Source organism: Phaethon aethereus (assembly GCF_964289735.1).
Source record: "Phaethon aethereus genome assembly, chromosome: 10".
NCBI classification, from domain to species: Eukaryota; Metazoa; Chordata; class Aves; order Phaethontiformes; family Phaethontidae; genus Phaethon; species Phaethon aethereus.
The window spans coordinates 17,670,945-17,694,182 of NC_138586.1; the positions used below are offsets into that span (position 1 = coordinate 17,670,945).

General features: G+C 52.5%; 1 protein-coding gene across 2 annotated transcripts in view; it reads left to right on the forward strand.

Moving 5' to 3' along the window:
* PCDH19 (protocadherin 19) overlaps positions 1-23,238 on the forward strand; it is a gene marked incomplete at both ends in the record, with an annotated part of 54,342 nt that overhangs the window by 18,721 nt on the left and 12,383 nt on the right. Inside the window, 2 exons of one of the 2 annotated variants that reach the window (XM_082003963.1) lie at positions 8,821-8,879; positions 12,286-12,458. In XM_082003963.1, the coding sequence (XP_081860089.1) occupies positions 8,821-8,879; positions 12,286-12,458 (232 nt within the window). The remainder of the gene's footprint in view (positions 1-8,820; positions 8,880-12,285; positions 12,459-23,238) is intronic. The other variant, XM_082003964.1, reaches the window with a different exon arrangement.

Consider the following 23,238-nt stretch of genomic DNA (forward strand, 5'->3'; position numbering starts at 1 on the left):
AGTCAGTCTCATGGCCGCAGGGTAATTCTGTGGGCTGGAGAGTTGCGTTTTGCTCCCCAAGTAGGGGAAAAAAATAAAATAGGGGAAAACTGGTTTTGATCAATGATTTCGTTGTGCGCAAAGTCCCCTCCAGGCTTGCAGCGGGAGCTGGGCGAGGCTGTCCTGACTGCAAGCCTTCCCGTGCAATTCCAGATGAACGATGTAAATGATGCCACGACGAGCACGCGGGGCAGCGCGCACCTCGGTTTTGTTATCCGCCATTGCCAGGGAATTTTAGCTGGAGCCAGGCAGGAGCTGCTGCTCCGGAGGTTTCGCACCAGAGCTGGGTGTGGGCGCGATGGCCGCGGGCCAGGGGCACACGCGGGACCGGGTCAGGCCTCCGGGGAAGCCGTAGGACGAAAACGTCTTGGGGGGGGGGTATAGGTGAGAGGGGAGGCGCTCGCTGCTTGCCCCAAAATCAGAAGTGGGGCTTGCACTGAGGCACGGGGAGGGCTGGAGGTCCTGCCCTCCCCGCCTGCTCCTGGGGATGCCGACGGTGCCAGTCTTGGTGCCCCCATCCGAATTTCTCCCCACTAAGCCACAAAGTGGGGAAATCCTCCGGCTGCCGCCACAAGCCCCCTCGCCCACTGCCCTGGGCTGCTCAGGGGTGTCCCTGTCTCCTCGGGGATGCAGAGGCGGAGCGCGGTGCCCCGTGGCGGCTGGGCGGCAGCCAAGCCCGGCTGCCCGTTTCGGTGCCCGGCCCCGTTTCGGCATGCCCCCGTGCCCCCCGCCCGCCCCGGCGCTTCTGCACGCTCGGGGATGCAGCTGGCGGGGCGGCCGCCCGGGCATCCCGTCGCTCTGCTGTGCCGAGCTGGCGGCGGCATCTCACGCCTTCACCATTTTTAACTCATCTGCAATGATTTTTGGTTTTTCTTTTTTTTTTTTTCTTTTCCTTGCAGTGACAAATCTGTGATTTCTCCTGTTCCCTACAAAACACGTTGGTCTGACCTGCCACTCCAGAAGGTGAATGACAAGGAGTTTTATTTAGTCCTAGCGATGGGAACATTTAAAAAAAGGTTCCTCTGTTACATTTGTTTTCATTCCTAATGGCAGGAGGCAGGGAAAGGACAGTTCTGAAAGGTTTTTTAACAAATCTGTAAGTCATGGCCCATTACCCTGGGGCTGCTGATTAGATCCAGATTGTTTCTCGCACTTAGGGAGGGGTGTAGTCCACGCTGGAAGCCGCGCGCACAGATCCATTACACACCTGAAAGTCCTAGGCATCGGCGATGGGGAAAAAACCTTCTTCTTAGGTTTATCAGCTATTATATCCCTGCAGGGACTTTTCCTTGGTGTATCGAGGCAGCCCACCCGCGCAGAAGGCTGAGCCTCGGGTGGGTGGTGAGTTCGGCCCCATGCCCATCGCTGGGCACATGGGAGGGAGGCATTGCCCCCTGCCCCAAAATCCCTCCTGTCCCAGCCCCGAGAGGGGCATTGGGCAGCTGCTGGGCCATCGCCAGCCTGCTGGCTGCTCATGGTGTGCTCTCCCCTAGAAAGTATGCCCCACTTTTGGGTCAGTATTTTGCTTTTCGATCGATTTTGGGGGAGTGGTGGGCTGAGGGCAGCGGGTGCCAGCCCCGCTGGTGGCTGCTGGAGGGACCCCGGTGCTGTGGCCGCCAGAGAGCTTTTGGGTTATAGGTGCCATAGGAATGTAAGACAGGTGTTTTATTACTGCATTTTTACTCTTCATAACCATACTGTAGATTTCTGATATGTTGACAGATTCAACCGGGTGACAGTATTTGTGGCTTTCAGGAGTGTAATTATGGCTTCATTGTGTGTTGCCGCTCTCGGGATTCAATCTGGGTCTCTAATCCTATACCCTTTTTCAAAATCACATCACAGCAGCTCCTTTCCTTCTGCCTCCAATCCATTTTCAGGCAAAAAATGAGAAAGCCTGTATTTATTTGGGGAGGGGACAGGAGTTCAGCACGGATTAGTGGGCATGCCTGTGCCATAATACAATCTGGTTTGATACTTCTGCTCATTCTGATGAGCGGGGTGATGCTAAAGGATGAACTCTCCTGGTGATTTCTCTGCAGTGCTTTTTATTTCATCAAGAGAAAATGGAGGCTGGACTGAGTTCCTTCGGTGCTTAATAATGTCCATCAGAACCAAATGCCCTTTATTTAAGCTGCAGTAATAATTAGAGGGTTGGTGGTGTTAAGCAGCCATGGAGGCTGGCTCTGAGGAATGTTCATTGTGCCTCATTAAATTTGGAATTAGTGCTTAAAAGGTCAGAAATAAATATTCTGTTTATATTTCGGGGATAGTAAATCTAAATGGATGCTGTGTTTGCACATCCTCGTCTCCGCTCGTTCCTGCTGAACCGAGCGAGGCACCGCTCCATTTGGTTTAGGCAGCAATCAGAGTGTCTGCAAAAAAGCCCAACCCCAAAACCAGCCCTGGTTTCATTGATCAAGGGCAGGAAAATGATCTGCTGTATTACGTCTAATTATAAAACATCAATATCAGATGCTAAATGCACTTACTTTTTCAGAGAGACTATATTGCTAGTTTACAGTTTGCCAGCTCCCGTTTTAGCAGCGGGCTGGGGTAGAGAGAGATGCTGCAAAGGGAGATGCCAGAGGTCAGATCCTTTTAACCTTTATTGAACTCCTCCGGGTGACTGGCTCTTAAACGCTCCTTAATAAGAGCCGAATCGCTTCACGTTTTGACACAGCAGAGGTGTGTCCCGCGGCTCGTGCTCCCGCGCCCGTGGAGCACGCCGGCGCTGCCGACGGGGGCCGGTGGCCAGCCGGGTCCTTTCCAAAGGCCCTGGCCCCGCGAGGGTCTCCGAGCCACAGCACGGCTCGGCTGTTGGAGGAGGTGGTGGTGGGCTCCTGGGGGTGACGCAGGCGTCGCTTGCACCACCACGGCCATCAGCATTTGCTGGCTTTCCCCGCGGCGAAAGCACCGGTGGCTATTTGGGTAGAGTTTGCACGGGGGTTTAACCCAAAGCCTTGGGCTGGTGCTGCTCTCACGTCTCTGGTACCCACCATGCTGGGGGGTGCCGATGCTGGGGAGTGAGGGTCCAGGAAATACAGGTCTGTCTTCTCTTACATCTTCCCAGGCTGTGGCCGTGGCGCTCAGCACCCTCACCCGCGGCTGCAGACACTGCGGATGCCGTCGGTGCCTGAGCGGAGCCGGCGGCGAGCGCGGGGAAGGAGGAGGAGAGCTCCTCAAGTGGGTCAGTCGCCGGGCTGGCCTCCATTCACCGGTCCTGGCCTCTGACCGTCCTCGCCGGCAGCTGGTCGCGCAGGGGCTACTTCCATGGCGCCGCACACGACAGGGGAAAATCTCTCCTGATGTCCTTTGTGATCTGCTCCAGCCCGGAGCTGGATCTGGCGAGTCTCCCGCCGGAGCGCGGAGAGAGACCAGCAGCCTCGCCGGGTGCGAGAGCGTCGGGACGAGCCCGGCTGTTCCTCTCGAGGCCGTGGGGCTAGATTTCGGTGTTGGGTGGGGTTTCGTACCGCGCCTGCTCCCGGCGGGAAGGAGTCTCAGACCGCTTATTTATTTCCCAGGGGGTAGTAAGCAGCTTGCTAAACGATCGTGACTTTCCCTCATTGTTGATCCGTACTTCATTTGACCTGGCCCCTACTTTGAAATTTTCCTGTTTCCCAAGTGCAGCTGGAGTGTTTTTATTGAATTTGCATGAATGTTACAATATAGTTCACACCGTAAGAATTAAAGGCTGGCGAGATCTCCTAATAGGCAGCAACAGTTTTGTTGCAGATGCCGGAGCCTGTGATTGACCGGCCCACGGAGAACAGGACCGAGGATACAGGAGGACCAAGAGAAGCGCTCTTACAAGCCCTGCCCTTCCCACTGGGGAGGCCCTGTGGATTTTTGGGAATGATTTTCCATTGCTGTGGTCCCTGACGATGCCTGCAGCACAGAGGGAAGGTCAGGAGACCAGTGCTCCTGCCGAAGACGCGCAGCTTGATGCAGAGGATGAGGAGCCGTTGTGTGTTTTGGGAGGATTTTCTGAAACGCGAAAGGAGAGATGCACGTTGCAGCCTTGGAGAAAGGTCCACTTTGTTTTTTAATAATAAAGGGTGACATGCAAGCTTTATTAACAAGGCACATAGGGGAAAAAAAATGGCTCAAGGGATAACCCTGAAAAAGTGGCGCTAAATGTGTCATTTTTATGAAGCTGATTTTGTGAAAGGTCCCTACATGCTTTGGCAGGAGGTTGCAGCAGGTTTGCAATAATTTGTAGAAAGATAGAAACGTTTTCACCCTGAAGTGAGAAGAAGGGCAGAAAAGCCCACGTTGAGATGCCTTAGAGTTGTCTTCTGAGGCGGAGGCTGGCGGAGGGACGGATACCTGTCACTTCGGGTCGGGAGAGACGCATCCAGCTTTGAACAGCCATGGACTTTGCTGGGGGCTGACGTGCGGACCGAGGAGCCAAACCTTCTACCAAGAGCCCGGATCCAGACACAGTGGAGAAAGCTGGTTTTTCACCTCCACGGAGCTTGGTTTGAAAAAAAAAAGCAAACCACACTTGAAATGGCTGAAAAGAGGGAAAAGCGAGAAAGGGCCAGATCCTGGGCACCTGCCCGAGGCAAGCAGGCTGGCAGGGACACGGCTGCGCTGATCCGAGCCTCCTGGCGTGGCCCAGGACGTGTCCCCCCCCAGGGACCGACCCCAGCCAGCATCCTCTATTTCTCCATCAGTCCACAGCGGCGGTCGTGCTCGGAGTCGCCGCAGCCCGCTGACCTTGCCGCTGGCACTTGCATTAATTCTCCTTAAACCGCCTTTGGATCCTCTGGGGTTTATTTCTGTTTCTAAGGCAGAGAGTGAGCAGTTGTTAGAGCAGCAGCCTGTTGCTGACAGACCTTTTGCTAACGGGGAAGTCACCCCCCCCCCCCCCGATGTCCAGGTCAAGAAGAGTTGTACTGATGCTTGTACATCTTTTTTTTTTTTTTTAATTTAATGGAATTGGCAATCCTCAGCTGAAAGCAACCGCTGTGGAGAAGAAAAAAAAAAAGTTTAAAATTTCCCTGCTGATTGCTCAATTGCAAGTGTGTCTGTTGTCATATTTATATTTGTGTTGCTAAGGCAGCAGTTAAAAGCATTTTTCAAATTAGGCACTGGTAAGCTGCGTGCCAAGCCAGGGCTCGCTCGCTGATGGCACTGACACCGGCACGTGTGCATCGGGAAAGCAAACCCCGAGCCCGGAGGACAGCAGAGTGTCTCTCCTCTAAGAGAAATTAGGCAGGCTGAGACCACAGACTTCATGCGAGGTGTTATTTGGCGCTTCCCAAAGTCTCGAACGTCGTGTTTATTCACAGCGCAGAGGGATGGACCTCCATGCGAGGCGGTGGTGGATCCTGACAAGCGTCAGCATCCTTCATTGGTGTTGTGGTGAGCAGGAGATAAGCGTTGGCAGCACCGTTTGGGGGGTCCTTGCTGCACCTGGCTCTGGACATGGAAAGAGAGGCTGGGCTCGAGGCTGGGCGTCCCTTTGATTTCTGCAGGAGCGGGGCCGATCAGTGAGAAAGTAACGGTTTGTTTGCTTCTGCCAAAATAACGAAGAAGAGGAGGGCTGGCCTCCCGGTGACGCGCTTTGTGAAGAGCACGCTTTCATCGGCGCCAGCCAGCCTTACCTTTTCGCTCTTTTTTGTGCCTCGACTTTGTTCTTTGGGCCTCATTAAGAGAGGGAGCAGATCCTTTCCCAATTAAAATGTTGACATGTCGGAGACGCTCTCCTTCCCTGTCATTTTGCCTCTGTTTGTAAGTGATTGCACTTCGCGGGATGAACTAGAATTAAATCAAGTGAACTTTGACTGAATAATGCAAGCTATAAAGCAGCCCTTCTCCATGAAAAATCTCATTTCTTTTTTATTTTTCTGTTTTGATCCCCTAGCCTGAACGGAGATAACCTTGACGGATAATCCCACGGCTGAGGAGAGGTCTCGTAAACTGCTGGGCTGCCGCGTGCGCCGGCAGGAGCACGCCAGCGCAGGCAGGGCAGGCAGCCCACCCTGGTGCCGGTGCGGGCAGCGCAGGCAGCTCTCGCCGAGCGTGTAAACCCCCAGGGCCGGGGAAGCGCATTTCCCATCCTTGTGGCCACATCACTCCTTGTTTTGTCCAAAATCTGGAAGTAGTTAGCATCAGTCGTGCAGCTTTTGGTGGCGTGGGGGATTGGCAGCCTGGGAGCGGATGCTGTGACCGACCCCACAGGAACCCGCTCGCTTGCCTGTGGACTCGGGGTTGTGTCTTCATCAGTGACGTGGTGCTGAGTGCCCCGAGCAGGGGGGACACGCGGGCCGGGGAGTCCGCACAGGGCTCAAAGTCACGGGGAATTTGCTCATCAGTGAATGATTTCGGCTGGGCCAGGATTTGGTCTTTTTTGGGGTTTTTTTTTGGTCAGAAATCAATAGCAAAGCTCGCAGTGGTGTTGCTCGGGGGGGATGTAGCGCGAGGTCTGTGTCTGGGCTGTGGCAGGAGATGTGATGGCAGCACGCGCGGCGTTGCCTCAGCCTGTGGTGGGGTTCCGGCGGCACCGGTCGAGCGTTCCCTGCGGATGTCCCTGGGTATCCCGTCGCCCCCGAAGGCTGGGCCATGCGGCCTCCGTGCTCTGGGCGTTTAAAGCTCTGTGATATATGCGTATATATTGAAATTTTCTCTTTGGGTCCTCCCACCCACCCATCCCTCTCCTGGTTTTCCTGGGGCTGGGATGCACACGCACAGAGCGGGATGAAGCTGGCGGAGGCGGTGGTGGGTGCAGGGGGTCTCATGCTGCTGCCGGGCACGGTGGTGGGGCGGGGGACACGGGGACGGAGCCAGCTGAGGCTCCAGGCTTGCCGGAGCTGTTCCCACGTCCGCCAGCACAGGGTGATGGAGGGGAGCAGGGATTGCTCCGAAAGCGGCTCCGAACCCTCCTGCCCTCCATCGCTCGGCTGCCCTTGGAGCGCGTTTGCAGGGCTGGGACCTCCCACCCACCCCGTGGGGGGCGAGACGCTGTGGGGTGGCCTCCTCCCCCTGGGATGGCAGCGCCGGGATTGATGGATAAAACACAGGACCAGGCTTTTTCTGCAGTGTTTAAAGTCTTGGACGTCACGTATTTTAAAAATACCTGTGTCCGTTTGCTCCCGAGCTCTAACCACCGACGCTGTCCTGCAAGACCGAGGATGCAGGAGCTGCAGGGACCAGTAGTTCGTGCAGTAAATCTCCTGCGTGACTCTCCAGCAGTAATTACTATCTGAAAGTAATAACTGAGCTGTGCTGAGCGCTAGGCCAACTCCCCCGGCTCGCAGCTCCTTGCATGTTTCTCTCTGGGAGGCTCCTGTTTGGTAAATTAGATATTGTGCTGTATTTCAGAAAAGGTCACACTTAACCAGTGCTGCCTTTGCTTTATTATCTTGGCAGAGCAGTGTAACCTCTGCCAGGGTACGATTGGATTTCACATTGGGCTCTGCTGCAGCGGCCCCGCTCCCTGCATCCTGCCGTTGTGATTACGTTAGCAGCAGGCTCTGCTTTCCTTTATTTATTGAGACATTAAAGATGCATGCATTTATTTTTACCATGTGCATAATTGCCATAAGAACAGGCCGTAGCATCCCAGAGCGGCTCTTTGGGAAGGAGAGCGGCTGCGGGGCCGGGGCGAGGAGGAGCCGCGGCAGAGGGGCGGCAGGATGGGGCTGCTGGGGCAGGGGGCTGTCCCGCGCCCGTCTTGGGGGGACGCTGCTGTCGGCCCAGAGGACGGGGTCGGAGCAGAGTCTGCCCCTTCCGCTGCCCAGGGTGCCTGGCAGGGGCAAGGAGCATCCCCCGGGCCAGGGGTCATGCTGGTGGGGAGCCCAGGTGGGGTCCCTGCGGGTCTGGGGGGGCGTTTTGTGGACAGACAGATGGACTGGGGTGCCTGACTTGTACAGAGAGACCTGCATCCTCTTGGGTCCCCGAAGCCCAGGAAGGATCCTGGCCAGGCCATGCAGATCCCACCGTGTCCCACCACGCAGCTCCCACCGTGTCCCACCATGTCCCACCATGCATCTCCCACCACACAGCACCCACCACATCCCACCACACAGCACCCACCATGGCCTCCTGGGTGGTAGCACCCTGCTCTCCGCCTTCTAGGTGCTGTTTTTTCGTTCCATACCTGCTCCGAGCAGGTAAATCTGGGGCTTTGTAATCTGAGGCTAAAAGACGGTATTTCAAGCGCCGAGCGAGTTAGTGGGTTTTGCTTGCAAATGACAAATCCATTGACTTTCCCCCTGCTTTTGCTCCCCTCCAACTTTTAAGCATGTCACCCATTGTTTGCCTTTTTATTAATAACAGAGCCCACTGTCTCTGCAAATGAAATGATGTAAAACAAAGAAAAGTGCCCACATTAAATTCTCTGGCAGGGGATTACCTTGCTGGCATTTACATATCTATGCAATAAATATTTTAACATGTTAATTATACACTAATAAGAAAAATACCTTTTGAACTTTCAGTCAAATTGACACACACAGAACTAAGTCCGTCAGGGAATTAAAAGCAATTAGTTTTGTAACAGAGCGTAGTCACATTGTTTCTTCTCTGCAAATCGCTCTGTGGTCACCAGCCAGGCTTTTTTTTTTCGGTGAAAGCTGGTGGAAAGACCGGCAGGGACCGGCGTTTTCTGTGCCCGGCTCCGTCCCGCTCGCCGGGGTCTGTCCCGTGCCGGGATGCTCCTTCTGTCCCGTGGGGTTTGCCGGTGCCTTTTGTCCCGGCTCTGCAAACCCGGCTCTTCCCAGTCGTGGGGAAATCAGACTGGTAACCATCTCCCTTTTCTTTTCTTCCTTCCAGACTGAAAACTACTCCTTCGATTCCAACTACGTGAACAGCAGAGCTCATTTAATAAAAAGGTACGTAGGCTCGCTTGAAAGTGCTCGGGTTTGCCCAGCCAAATCCTGATTATTTAATGTTCTCCCTTACTGTGTTATGTATTACTTGCTTTTTTAATATGCAAAACATTTCAAGAGTGATCATTTGATTTTAAAAACAGTATTTACTTCCTATTAAGTCCCATTGCTCTTGGTTTGGAATAAAGGCAGGTCTTTTTTTCTTCTCTTTGGCTCCTTCGCACCGGGAAGTTGCAGCGAGTTAGGTGGAGGGCTGCTACCCTGGCAACTTTTAAATTCATAGAGTTTATTCTATTTGAATGCACAGGAATAAAATGATAGATTTGGACGGTGAGATCTCCCTGCCATGTGCGGCGGGGGAAAAGAAAAAAAAAAGTAATCTCGTTTGGGGGCAGGTAATTGGGTTGGATACACGCTCGCTGTTTTAGTTTGAATACCGAGGCAAAACAGCGCTTTGCTAGGCTTTTTTCTTCCACGGGTGAAAGGGAAACCATCAGTTCGGTTGCAAGCTGGCAGTTACCCTTGGGGGAACTTAACCCTTTGGATAACGTACTGGTACCCTCAGAGCTCGGCGGTGGCGAAGAACTGACTCGGGGCGGTTAAGCCGGGGTTATCCGGTTGGACCCCGCTGGGCTGTGTTAAAGTGGGGGTGAGCGTCCCCCCGTGGGGCGGGCGGCCAGGCCTGCCGCGGCTCCCCGGCTCTTGCCGCGGCAGGGAAGGCACCGACGCAGCGCGATCAATACCCATCAGGAGCCCGCGGCGGAGGGCTGGAGGGCCGTCTCCCCGCGCAGGATGCGGGCGCAGGAGGTGGCCGGCAGCTCTTTGCCCACCTCCCCTCTCCTCCCCGGGGACTGGCCGAGGTGTGCGGTGGGTGAGCCGGGGCCGGCGCCGTGCCCGTGCCCGGCGGCATTGTCGGGGGCTCTGCAGAAGCCATCGTGGCAGCAGGGGTGTAACAGGGAGCAGGAGCCGGCCCTGAACTGTTGAGATCTGATCTGAGCAGTAAAAAAATCCAATTATCTGCCTGGCTGAGATCCCATTTGTTTACATCTTAAAAATACGAGGAGTAAGGGAGCTGCGAGCGCATTGTTGAAGCAGCTCGGGTTCAGCTGGCGAGGGGCAGGTATATTTGCCCGCGTGGCTCCTGATGTTTAACGACGCTAATGCGATCGCGAGAGAGATGGTTTGCCTGTGCCACGCCGCTCCTCGCCAGAGGGTCTGCAGGCGTACTGAAAAAACCCCAAATCTATTAATCTTTCCCCACTCACACCTAAGATAAAGGCAGGCAGCACTCCGGCCTGCCGCAGCGGGGCTTGCTCCGAGGCTGTATTGTTTGGGAGACGCTGCCGTGCCGGTTCCCCGAGACCTGCCCATCCTTCAGAGAAGTGTCAGCCGCGGAAACACGTCGTGTGGCTGCTGCATTACGGTCTGGCTCACTGTGGGGAGGATAAATGCCTTGTAACGCGGGTTGCCTGCGCATTACGAATGGCAGCTCCGTGTAGGACAGCGTTTCCCCTCGCTTTCTACCTTTGTCTCGTACCTTGAGTGCAACGGGTGCCGGGAACGCTGTGCAGACATCTAAGAACAAAAAATATTTTCTGTAACGTACTGTGGCATCATTTTCATCCTTTTTCTTTATGAAGATGTTGTAGCTCTTCTATCTTTGGTGAGTGAATCTCCACAAATCCAGCACTTTAATTAATCTATTTGTACTTCTCCTGTGTTGTCTGCCTGCCTCTCTCGCTCATCAACGCGCACACAAATGAATTGTAGATTTGTGGTGCTTTCTTAACTTAAAATTCTTTGATGTCGCCTGGAATCAAAGTCAGTGGCTTCAACAGGGACATCTTTATTTAAAAGGTAATGTTTGAAGGTTTACCAATTTATATGTATTTCAGAGCTCCCCCCTTGCGTGCTTTTGCAAAGCATCCGATGGTAGGTGGTCTGCTTGGTTTCCGTGGAGACGCAAAAGGGCTTTTCAAAGTAATGAAAATCTCCAGCTCTTTGGGGCTTTGAAGCACAGACCCCTTCTTCCACGGATGTTTCACACCAACTCAGCCAGCGAGAAAGTTTGGGGCCGTGGGTGCAGGCATACCCCCCCAGTAGGTGCAGGTTTCCCGTGCCAAGGCTGGCTGCGGAAGGAGGTGTGGGGTGGGTGGCCCCAGGGACGCCCCGATGGCCGTGCCACCTGGGGCAAGGCGCACCTCCAGATGTCCCTGCAGCTCGCTGCAGCCGCGCGGCGTGGGGCATCACCCCTCGTGGGTGGCGTGGGGCGTGGGGCATCACCCCTCGCTGCAGCCGCGCGGCATGGGGCATCACCCCTCATGAGTGGCGTGCGGCGTGGGGCATCACCCCTCGTGGGTGGCGTGGGGCGTGGGGCATCACCCCTCGCTGCAGCCGCGCGGCATGGGGCATCACCCCTCGTGGGTGGCGTGGGGCGTGGGGCATCACCCCGCACGGGTGGTGTGGGGCGTGGAGCATCATCCCTCGCTGCAGCCGCACGGCGTGGGGCATCGCCCTTGCAGATGGCGTGGGGCGTGGGGCATTGCCCCTCGCGGGGCAGCAGGGAGCAGCAGAAGGATCCCCAGTGCAGCTAGAAATGAAACTTTTCCATGCCTCCGGCCCGCGAGGCTCCCGGGGGAGAGCTCACTGTCGGGAGCTGGGTGCTGTGCGGTGATGGAGCTGCTCAGCCCTCAGGGCAAATTTGGGGCAGCTCAGCCCTTGGGTCCCACCAGCAGTGGCTGCGCTTGCAGGGGATGTCAGGGAGCTCCACTGTGTATCAGATCTCCTTAAAGCTGTGTGAACTTGGACCCAGAATCACCAGCTTGTTTTTAAAAGTAAGAATGGCATCATCACAGTGAAAAGAAATCCCCATTTCTAGGAAGACCTTTGTTTTCAAATTTTAAGCAAATCACCAAATAGGATTTGGCCTATAACCTAAAAAAAAATAGGGTTTAGATCCTGTCTAACTTCCATATGAGATAATATGACTTGAGGGAGCCTAGTTATAGAAACAGCTCGTTTAATGTATATATTTTATTCTCCGGTTTTATTCTCCAATCTTGCCTCACCCTCAGCTTCCATGCTGCCCGTGGCAGCCTGACCGGCAGGCTCACCCCGTGCCCGTGGGCAGAAGCAGCCTGCGAGGCGGCGCGGGCTGGATGCTGTGTTTTGGGACGCGGAGGTGCCGAGCAGGGGGTGCCCCCCCGGGCCCCCTTTCCCAGCTCTCCGTGCTGGGGGAGCAGTGCCGGCCGCGCCGCGGGGTGCTGGGGGCAGCAGGGGACCTCCCCGTCCCTGCGGGGCAGCAGGCTGAGCGCTGCGGCCGTGCCACCGCCGCGGGGCTGGCCGCAGCGCCGCGCGGCGTGTGGGGCACCTCGTCGCACCCCATAAGTCACGGCTGCGTCTCCCCCAGCAGCTCCACGTTCAAGGACTTGGAGGGGAACAGTCTGAAGGACAGCGGGCACGAGGAGAGCGACCAGACGGACAGCGAGCACGACGTGCAGCGGGGCCTCTACTGCGACACGGCCGTCAACGACGTGCTGAACACCAGCGTCCCCTCCATGGGCTCCCAGGGCCCCGAGCAAGGTGAGCCACTGCCGTGCGCCCTGGGGTCTGCCCACCACCCGCCCAGCCGGTAGCCCCGGTGCTGCCTCGCTGGGTGCGCAGTGAGGATGCTTAGCGCTTGCTGGGGGTAACACGGTACGTCAGAGTGCTGAGTAGATATCAATTAATCTTCACGCCACGCCTGTCAGGTAAGCAAGCAGTTAGGATTATCCTCTCTTCCACAGGCGGAAAACCCAAGGCCCTGAGCACCCTCCTGGCAGCGAGCGGGCGGCGGAGTTGGGATTAGGGCAGGAGCTGCCGGCTCCGTGCCGGGGGCTGGTCCCTGCCGGCGCTCCTGCCCCGAGCGCAGACGGTGCGCCCTTCCCCGCGCGCTCTGCTTGCCGTCTCCGGAGCTCGCGTGACTTTTCCAAAGGGTCAGCGGAGCATGTGGGCAATTAGTCGGGCATCCCACGAGGGGTTAGCTCAGACCAGCGGGCGAGGGTTTTGCGTCTTTTCCCCCGAATAGGTGGCGGGGTTTGGGCTCTTGCGCATCCCCGCGCGCAGGGATGAAGTCCTGCTCTGAAAGCAGACTGGTACTGGCTGGAGGAAAGGAGTCAGAGTTCAGCTGAGCCCAAGCCGTGGTTTGTACTTGGGCATGAATGTGGCTTTTAATGTCTGAGGGATGCAAACATCCTATGCAAACATCCTGTTCCCTTCAATTAAGAAGCCTGAATGGGGTTTGGTGCTCGGCGCAGGGGAGCCTCGGGGCGCTTGGCTATGTCGTGAGATAAGCCGTAGCTGAGGCTCAACTGGAAGCCCCACTGCTAAAAGACTTAAGGATATGAAAACAAAATGCTGTGATTATGAACTGGTCTTCAGCTGTTTAATTCAATTCATGGTAAACATCATTAAAAGCCTTTGTTTTGCTGTCATAAAAGAGTCAAACGGGGAGAGAGAGAGTTCTTGCCATCTGCGCCGTCGAATGTGGGTTTTTTTTTTCTGGAGAGAAGCTGATCGCTGTATTAATTCTCGATAGAGTCTGTTAAATGGCCGTAGTTAACCCTGTAAGGCTCCGCGAGGAGGGGGACGCGGAGGTCACCTACCCATTCCATGCTGCCAGCCACGCTAATTGGAGAGGGATGGCATCCGCAGCGATAATGTATTTCCAGACAACCCTACTGTGGCCAAAGATGAAAAAAATTAAACATTTATATAACTGTACAGTGGCAGTTTAATTCTCCGCGGACCGGCGCCGTGTCAGAGAATGCAGGCTGATAGCTATCATTTATTATTCTTCTATTACAAAGAAATGCTTTTTCATTTTGATCAGGAGAGGGTTTCCTAAGATGCATTTGCAGTAAGGGATGACTGTAGGAGCAAAAATGTTCATAATTGATTCCCATCCTGTTGAATGGTCTGAGCAACATCTGTTAATTTTTTGTCACATTTCTTTGGCAAAAAAACCCATCTCAATGGACTGCAGATAGGGTTTTACAGAGATTACATTTCTGATAAGTCTTCGTGCTGGCTCTGTTGTGCACCAGATAACAATGCAAATAAGTTAAAGAGGATGAGTTGGAGGCAGAGCTCGTTGGAGGAGTCAGGTGGAAATAAATATGGTCCAATCCACTGTAACAAGAGCTCCTTCTTGCATGTAAAATACCCCCCAAAAAATGAAGAGTATTTCCAGAAGGCGACTTCCAAAGGCAACCTGCATGTCTGGCTCCCAGTGCCGCGATGGCCAGGGGGGTTGTGCTCTTGGCTCTGGTTTATTTTTGGGAGGAAGCCGGCATGCCAGTGCTGCATTGCCATCCCGCTGGACCTGCGGGCGGGCAGGAGTGCTGGGTGTCCAGCTCTCGTGTCCCCCGGGACCCACGGAGGAGCGGGGGTGCTTGCCTGCGAGGTTATTGGGGTCTTAGTGGAGCAATGAGAGGAGCGGCACAGGCGGGGCAGTTAGCACTTGCTGTCACAGAAGCTGGAAAAAAAGGTTAAAGAGAATATTTTCTGAGCTGATTTGTCGAGCAGGGACTGCAGAAAATAATCAGGAAATCAAGACGCTGAGATGATGGTGGTAACAGCGGTTCCTGTATGATTAAAGTAATGGTTTTGGCATGGTAATTTTTACACGATTTTGTGTCAGCGTGGCAGGGCAGGGACGAAACATAACAAGTTCAATGCTAAGGATGCGCAGGACCAGTGGGCTGACCACTGCCCCGAGCACACAGTCCGTGGCTGAAGGGCAGCCTGGCAGCTCATGTCCCCATGCTTTGCCTTTGCTTGCTGTCCCTGCCCAAACCTCACGTAATCCCAGAGAAACGGGGTGGGAGAGTTGCCGGGGTTCACTCGTGGACACTAATGATGCTGCCTGGGAGCCCGGCGAGGTGCCCCCACAGCCAGGCTCTGCTGGGCTTGGACCTCAGCTTGTAACACCACGAGTCCTTCATGAGCGGCCAACTCAGACTTCATCAGATGATTCAGGAGTCTTTATCTGCTCATTGGATAATCCTGGATCTGCTGAGGCAAGACACTGGTTGGCAGAAATCCTTGCAGATCGGTGGTAGAGGATGATCCCTCCGTGGTGGCACTGGGGGGTTAGCGTGGACCTGTCTGGCCAGCCTTCACCTAGTGGGATGCTGGATTTCCTGCAGAAAGAGGTGGGCATGGGTAGGGATGGATGAGTCCAAGCTCCTTCAATGTTCTTAAACCAGTGGATGGTGGTGAGTACTTGGCCATGGGAGCCCCAGGGAGCCACTGCAGATGCTCAGGTGGCCTCAGGGCCCTCCACCCCCTCCAGGTTGGAAGGGGCTTCACTGCCCTGGTGCTGCTCTTGGGTGGGAGTGACACCAGCTGCCAGTCGCACTGGCAGGAACCCTTTCTCTTCCTTTGGAAATGGCCTAGATTTCCAGAAAAATGGTGAACCGTAGTGTGGAGGGTGCCGAGCTTTAGTGGGGAGGAGCAGGTCATCAGAAATACCGCCTGGAACTCAGCCACGTTGCTTATTTTGGGAGTAGGACTTCTGCCCAGTTCCTCTTTACCTCAGGTTCTTAATTATTGATTATAAATTCATCAGTTGAAAAGATGGCTTTAATTGCTCTAATATGTACCCAATTTGGAGTTCATTATCACCCAGAATTGTTTTCCTTCCCCTGCTAATTGATACCAAATGGGATGCTGAGGAAGGAGGGCACGGGTGCCCTCCACCCTTCAGGATTGCCTCGCTGCCATTTGATTGTTTGTTTATTTGTGGAGGTGTTAAGTGCTGCTAGAAGTTTACGTGCACTCCTCTCCTAACGGTGTCCTCAGCTGAACTTCCAAGTGCATTTGTTTGAGAAGGGGAGGGTTTGAAGCATCTGTTGGATCTCAGCGACATTTTGGGTTGACTGGAGAAGTCTGTTGGAAGATGGGGGTAGATCCTGGGGTCCTGTGTCATATCTTGGCCTCTCTCACAGCAATATGAAGTGGAGTTTCTCCAGGTCCCGGTGTAACTTGACTCAAAGTTCAGCATTGGAGGACAATGAGATTTGCAGCAAGGGTGTGAAGCACGCGGTGGTGCTGGGCAGGAGACCCACCACCGGCGTCGCCTCCGTGGACAGCGGTGGGTGATGCCGGCAGCTGTGGGAGCTTTGCCGTCAGGTCTGAAGCTCCTGACGCCTGTTGCTCCCAGCAACAGTGGGGAAATCTCAGTGTGAAGTGTTTTCCAACACTGCAGAACGTGGTGGTGCTTTTCCCGGGAAATGGCAGCGCGGACCAGATGTTTCACAGGGTAATTGAAAATTCCATTTTATCAGAAAGCATTTGCTGTCAAAAAGTTTTATCTTTACTTCAACAAAGAGGTTGATTAGATCCCTCTGGACCTGAATTAGCATCTTTGAGGCTAGATACTCTGTTTTGTGATTCAGGTAGTTATTCCTCCCTTGGTTTTGCTCATACTGGGACTTCTTTTTTAAAATCCCTTTGCCCTCTTCCATCCATGGTGTTTGTGCAGGTTTGGTTTGTTTTCTTTGTGCGGATGTATACGGGCACCTAGATCTGCTGCGATCTTTTCTATTACCTTTTTCATCTTGCCTTGAGCCAGAGTCATACTGGTACTCTGTAAGTCACAGGAGCTCTTGCCAGCATAGAAATCGGAAAGGAACTATTTCAAATACGTGTTTTTAATGTCAGAAGCAACAGATTTCAAACTTATCTTAATTTCCAGTGCTGGCCAGTATTTTTACCATCAGTTGTAGAAGGAAAAGTGTTGGCCCAATGAAGCAGTGAATTGCTGTTGAAGATAAAAATAGAATCCAAAAGAAAATACGAAAATAATAAACACACACTAATCATAAAAAAGCCAGTGTTAGAAATAATCATCACAGCCGCAAAATAGTGAAAAAGCTTCAAAATCAAAGTGAAAGGGGTTTTAAGCAATATCAGTAATGTGCCTCTTCAGAGAATTGCTTCTAAAAGCATCACTTCCATTTTTCTGGTGCCAGATCAGCAGTAAAGGTTGGCGTGACATGTCATCTGGAAAGACCTGATCCTGCATACATTTCCACATTTGAGTAACTTTGCTCACATAGGTGGTTTAATTGTGTCTGAGTCTCATAAACTCCAGCAAGGCGAAGGGTCCTTTGAATAGAAATGGGTTATATTTAAACGCTTACATTAAGTTGTATTTATACTATTGCACAGTATAGAAATGGGGCACAGTATAGAATGTAAAAGGAGAGCCAGGCACAGAGTATTCACTGAAACTTTTCTTGCTGGTCGCATCCCAAATTATTCAGCTACATTGTCATTTAGGGGATCAGGTTTTATCTAGAATATTCCAATCGGTTCTTATGCTCATCTCCATAGTATCCGGGTGCATTTCAGGCGTGAATGAGAACATGACTAATGGTATTAACTGGAGGCAAACACAGGTATTAGAAACTGTTGATTTTATAAGCTGATTTCCAGCAGTCGTTCCACCTGCAACTCCATTTTACTCTGCAGAAAAGCCTTTCTGTAGAGCTGTATGTACATGAAGACCTAAGTGACATAGTCTAGGGCTTTGGAGGCTGGAAATACAGCTCCGAATAAATTTCTCTGGAAGTTTATACAAATTAATAAAAACACCTACTTTCTTGTATTCATGTATGCAGCACAAGACATACAGTATAACATTCATATGTGAGTGACAGCACATCCCTTAAGATAGATAAACACCGTAAGCTTTCTTTACAGGGCAATGTCAATTATTACAGCTCTTCTGATTTCTGTATTATTGCCTGGATCTCTCAGTAAAGCAGCCTCCCTGAGCTCCGTGGCGCTCCTGCAGCGGCCAGCCTGGAGGGAGCAGGCAGCTTCGCAAAGTACTTTGAAATCCCGGAGCAGGATTTTAATGATGAGTGGCTAAGCTGGGCTTTGGGAAGAGGAGGTGGTTGTCTCACGATTCCTACGCTTTTAAACGATTACCTATTGAGCATCTAAGTCAGCTCGTGGGTGGCTGCATGGTGGTTGCTGATGCTTCGGTAGGTGCTCTCGCCATCTCTCCCAAGTGCCTGCTCCCGCTAACGTTGCCCAGCCGGGCTCGCAGCGGGACGCCGCGACTTTTATTAGACCAGTTAATGTAACTGGGAAAAAAAGCTGTCAAGCAACTCAGCCTAAGAAGCCTCTCTTCAGGTTGATCCTTATCGTTGCCAGGTGCGTAGCTCCATCTTCAGGGGGTGGTCTGGCCAGAGCCGGGCGGTGGGTCATGCCTGGCCGACGGGCTCAGCTTCCTTCACCGCCGTGTTGCGTCAGGGCAGGGCAGCGGTCACTCCAGGAGGTTTAATCCATGCAGGGACACTGCGGCTGGCACGGTCAGGTCCTTCACGTTGCTTCTGCCTTCGGTTCATAGCTCTGTAGCATTGAGCCCAGCTTGGAGAAGTCCTCTCTGGAAACTGATGGTGGGGCAGGGGTGACACCGAAGTCATACCCATAGCAATAAGGGAACGGCAACCCGTTCTGCAGCAGCAGAACTAAATAACAAACAGATGTGTAACCTCCTTGGTTTGCATAAGCAGCATTATCATATATCCCACACTCCTGGCCCTCTTTCTTCAGTTTTCAGGTTTATTCCATCAAAGATAATTCTTGCAATGTCTCCATTACTGAAGTTACTCAGTCCAGGGTCCCAGGAGTTACAACCTTTAGATCTTCAAGTCCTTTCCATCTAAGCACAGAAAACGCTCACCAGATGTGAACATTTTGGCAACTTCAAGAGGAAAATTAAAACTTGGATCCATGCCCCGTTGTGTAGGTTTGTAATGGATGAATGATCAGCCCAGAAAGTTGGAGGGTTTCTAGTGGTTTTTTGTACTTTTTAATGAGATTTTGCCAAATTTAGTTATTGCATACCCATATTTTTGCTGGGTGACTGGAGAGCAACTTATGGGAGATATGACAAAGTGATAGTTCTGATTAGATAGTTTCAGCTTCTGTATCTGCTGGGTTTTGTTAACGGCTCCTAAACTCCAGCCCAAGCAGAAGGTTTGCAGAGAAGATCTTTGTCAGGGTTCAGCTGAAGGACGGGGCGGTGCTAACCCTGGCTCTCCCAAAGCATCCTTTTCCAAAACCACCACACAATACTTGGATTTTCAAATATTTCTAAGATAAATAAACAGTTTAGTCAAGCTTGCAGCTTCCTTTTCCCTTATAAACAAGCCAAAAAAAGGCTCATGTGGACTTTTTTTTTTTTCCTTTTGCCAGTAACCTCTAAGGAAACCATTAACACTTTCTGTCTCACAGCAGTTGAGACTAGCAAAATGGTCAAGGTAATGGCCATTATATTTAACAGTAGGGAAGGTATATGAATAAAACCTAACCTTCTGCTAACGCAGCAAGCAAACACTTGCCGATCTCCTCCTGTAATCAATCTACATCGTTAATGACTCTGAAAACAGACTGAACTGCTGGGGCTGGCACCGGGAAACTTGCATTACAAACTAACCATCTCTTATTAACCTTTCGGTGTTTCCTTCACAACACTAATTAGAGCCAAATAAAACTACAGTTTGTGAAAATCTGAAGTTGAAATCAAATTTTCAGAGGAAATATGGTAAACTCCAAAGCTCCTGTTTGCTTGGCCTTTCTTTTTAATTATGATGGAGGATGGCTGTTACTTGTTTAACAGAGGCTTACATGATTAATGCTGCAATGTTACTGTAATTAAAACAGCAAAAAAAGATGTGATTGGAGCCCGTATAACTTACAGACATCTCTGCATTCTGGTGGCAGAGCAGCTCTAAGTGTTGCAAAGAGGAATCATAAAAATTTATTCTAATTAAAATTGCCAGATTGACTAAACAACAGGTGACTTATGTAACTTGAGCGACTTGCTCTTGGGGTGAGAAATCATCCGAAATCAGTGAATTATACAAAGCTGTCTATTATTCTACTAAATGGGAGAAGTGTGTGCTTACCATGGCAACCTGCATCAATTTTGCAGCCGCTGGAAAATACAGGGCCCTTTATTAAAGGAATAATCGCCACAAACGGCGCGCGGACCCTCGGTGGCGCGGGGTGCGCGGCACGGCGACTTTCAGGGCAGCCTTCTGGGCACGGGCGGTTGCTGTCAGGCTAAATCCCTTCCTGCTGCATCGAAACATGTCCCCGGCAGCCCGGGGTGATTTGGGTACCGCGCTGGACCGGCATCTCTGAAGGTGATGCTCCAAGTTGGGTGCCTGGTTTTTTTTTCGCCTCTAAAAAAGTGGTGTGATTAACTTCGTAAGTGCAATAAAGAGAAATCATTTGGTCCTCTGTCAATCACACTTGTGGGCTGCGGAGAGCTGTAGGGCAGGGGACTGCATCACCCCTGGGTGCGGGGGAAGGAGCCCACCCATCTCTGAAACACGGTGTCTATGGGTGAGTGTGTAAACTGCTCCGGTTCCAGCAGATAACTGCTGAAAGGAGACATGCCACTGGGTTTGTATGTAGGTTGTTTTACTAACCGGTCTATGTAATAATATATAAGTCAAAACTCTCTAATAATTGGCACCAAACAGCAAAGAGAATGTGCAGCTTTTATCCGTCTTAAGGGAAGTGCTGCCACTCAAAACTTGCGAGTGCTGTATTTTATTTCTCATGCAGCATATATGAATGTAAGAGAGTAGGTATTTTTAAATGGGTCACAGAATTATTAAGAAGTTTGGCAGCCTTTCCTCCCGGCAGACACGCAGGTACGCAGCGGAGCGGGCTGGGCTGGGAAGCAGGAGCGCGGGGCTGTGCCGGGCTCGTGTTGCCTTTGCTCAGCGATTCCCCTTTCCATCCTGCATTTAACCCCTGTGTCTGGAAAATAGGTTCTTTTTAGCAAGTATGTTATAGATCTATGCTAGCCACAACGTGTATAATCACAGTGGGCATAATGTGGCCCTATTTTTGCTGAGGATCTGAGGATAAGCTTCCCCACTCTCAGCATTAGCCCTCGTAGTGTTTTTATTTTTCATCAGAAGCCCTTTTTTGTTCTGTTTTCCTTACTGTATTTTCACCTTTTTTCAAGTATGGAGAGTGACTTTCTTTGTACCCAGCTTCATTAGCGACTCGCACGTTGGGTTTCATTACCGATATCCACAGCCGGCTGCGGGTGACAGCACGTGGCAGCGGGTGACCGGCGGTCACCACCGTCTCGCTTCACACTTGGGGCAGGGAAGTGGAGTCGGGTCGGGATGGGTCAGGCTCAAGGTCTGGATGTAGTAAATGGGAGGACATCTGGATCTCTGGAATGACTAGCTGTAGTGAAAACGGAGCTTTATCCTGAAGAAACCCTGGGTTAACGTCAGTCCCTGGAGGAAAAGGAGAAAATTGAACCACAAAAAAAAAAAAAAGAAAAAGATGAAAAAGCCCCTCTCTGAATTGAAGCCATAGGAAATGAAAATTGCTGAGATACACTGTCATGTGGGTAGCGGTGCTACCAACCTTGTGCTGCAGTAATTACCTCTATGCATGCAATTTGTGCTCGGCTACGACTGATTTCCCACATCATCCGGCGCCCAGGCTATATTCAATCAGTCCCAGCTGGAGAAAGCTATCTTGGATCGTTGGTGAGACTTCACCACAGATGCTACCTTGCGTCTTACGGAAGCGCTCGAGAGCTGTAAGGCGCAAAGCGTCCCTGGCACACGGGTGGAGGTGTGGGGACGGTCACGGGAGGTTCCCCGCGGCGAGGGGGGGGCTGGCTGCAAGGCAGGGGGGTGCCACGTCCTGCGGCAGCTTCTGGCGCTCGCTGGGGAGAAGACTTTGCTCTGCTGGGCGCGTGCTGAAGAGAGTGGGTTCTGTGGTGGTTCTTGCACCGGTTTATGTGAAAAATGAAAGAGCGAAGAGCGTTGGCTGGAAATTTTTTGCGAGAAGCCTGCGGAAGGTAGGCGTCCGCATGGCTTGCAAGCCAAAATAGGTCGTGCACTTGATTTCCTCTGGCTGCTCTGGAAGCGTCAGCTTCACCAAAGGTAGACGGCGGGCGGGTAACGGGTGCGCGTACAGCAGCGGTGCTGCCGAGTCTGCCCAGGCGCCTTCGCCGGCCAGCCGGCTTGACGGGCGAAGCGCCCCGGAGCCGCGCGAGCAGCCTCCGCGTTTGCCCTGCGAGAGGAGCGGCTTCCTCGCTCCAGCGAACCGTGCTTCTGGGTTTGGTGCAGCTCCGCGAGAAGTTACGAGGGGGCATCTCCCGTTGGGGAAGAGGAATTCGGCTGGAAATCTGAAGTCGAAACCGTGCAGAGTATAATTCGGGAAAGGTCAGAGAGGCAGGAGCATTACGGGGGGTGGTAGGTGTGTCAGTGGAGGGTGTAAATACCTTTGGGGAGGGCCTGGCACACCGAGGTGGGTCCCTGGGTGGGCACTACGTATATACCGGACTTTCATTTGGTTTTCACTCTCTGCGTGTACCAGCGGAGTTATTCGTGCTGCTGACGTAGCCGCTCACCAGCTCGTTTCGATGGGCGCCGTGTCTTCTCGATGCTCTTCTCTGCCCGGCCTCGCCGTGCTCCTGCAGCAAGCTGTGGAGAAGCCGCCCCCGGGCGCGCAGGGCTGTCACCGGCCTCGCGGCGCCCGCGAGGACGTGACTTCCGTGTCCTGCGTCCCCCCTGACAGGCCGTGCTTCTGCAGCCGCGCCCGGATCAGCTTTGGTCCCTCAGATGCATTGATTTACAGACCTTTCCTCTGCAATACAGCTTTTCTCAATGACAGCCCGTGAAGCACACGATAACTCAGCAGCCTAAATTATTCAGGCAAATTGAATGTGTTTGGCTTGTTCCAAACTTTTGTTGCCTTTCAGTGCTGTCAGGAGAACAGGTAGCCGTGATGCTTGTATCCAGCTCATTCAAGTGCCAGGGAGACACAAACAGCTCAAGTATAACCCATGTTTTACTTTGTTCATCACTTGTTTCCACCTTCAGCTGTACTTTTTCTCAGCACTTCGGGGCCTCATAAAAATGTTTATCTTGCATTTAGGGTTGCTCCCTTCTGGTACGCCGCTGGGCTCTGGGAAGTCACTTCATCTTGCGGTGGAAACGCCCTTGTAAAATCCAAAGAAAATTCTGTATCTGTTCCACCCTTTAGCCACGTGTCCTTTTGTGGAAGTATATTCACTCATGCAAATATTTCGACCCGCTAGTCATCACTGCAGGATCCAGGAACCTCACATTAATGAAGACAAGTAATTAAAATGAACAATTCCACCTGCAATTCCCTCATCGCCTGACCTCTGCTTTGTCAGTCTTCCTCCATTGTTACTGGGTAGATATGTCTGATTAATTCACTGTAAAATCCACGCGAGCCCTTCACTGGGCAGACGCGCCTTGCGGGGACCACCGAGCTATGGCAGACAGGT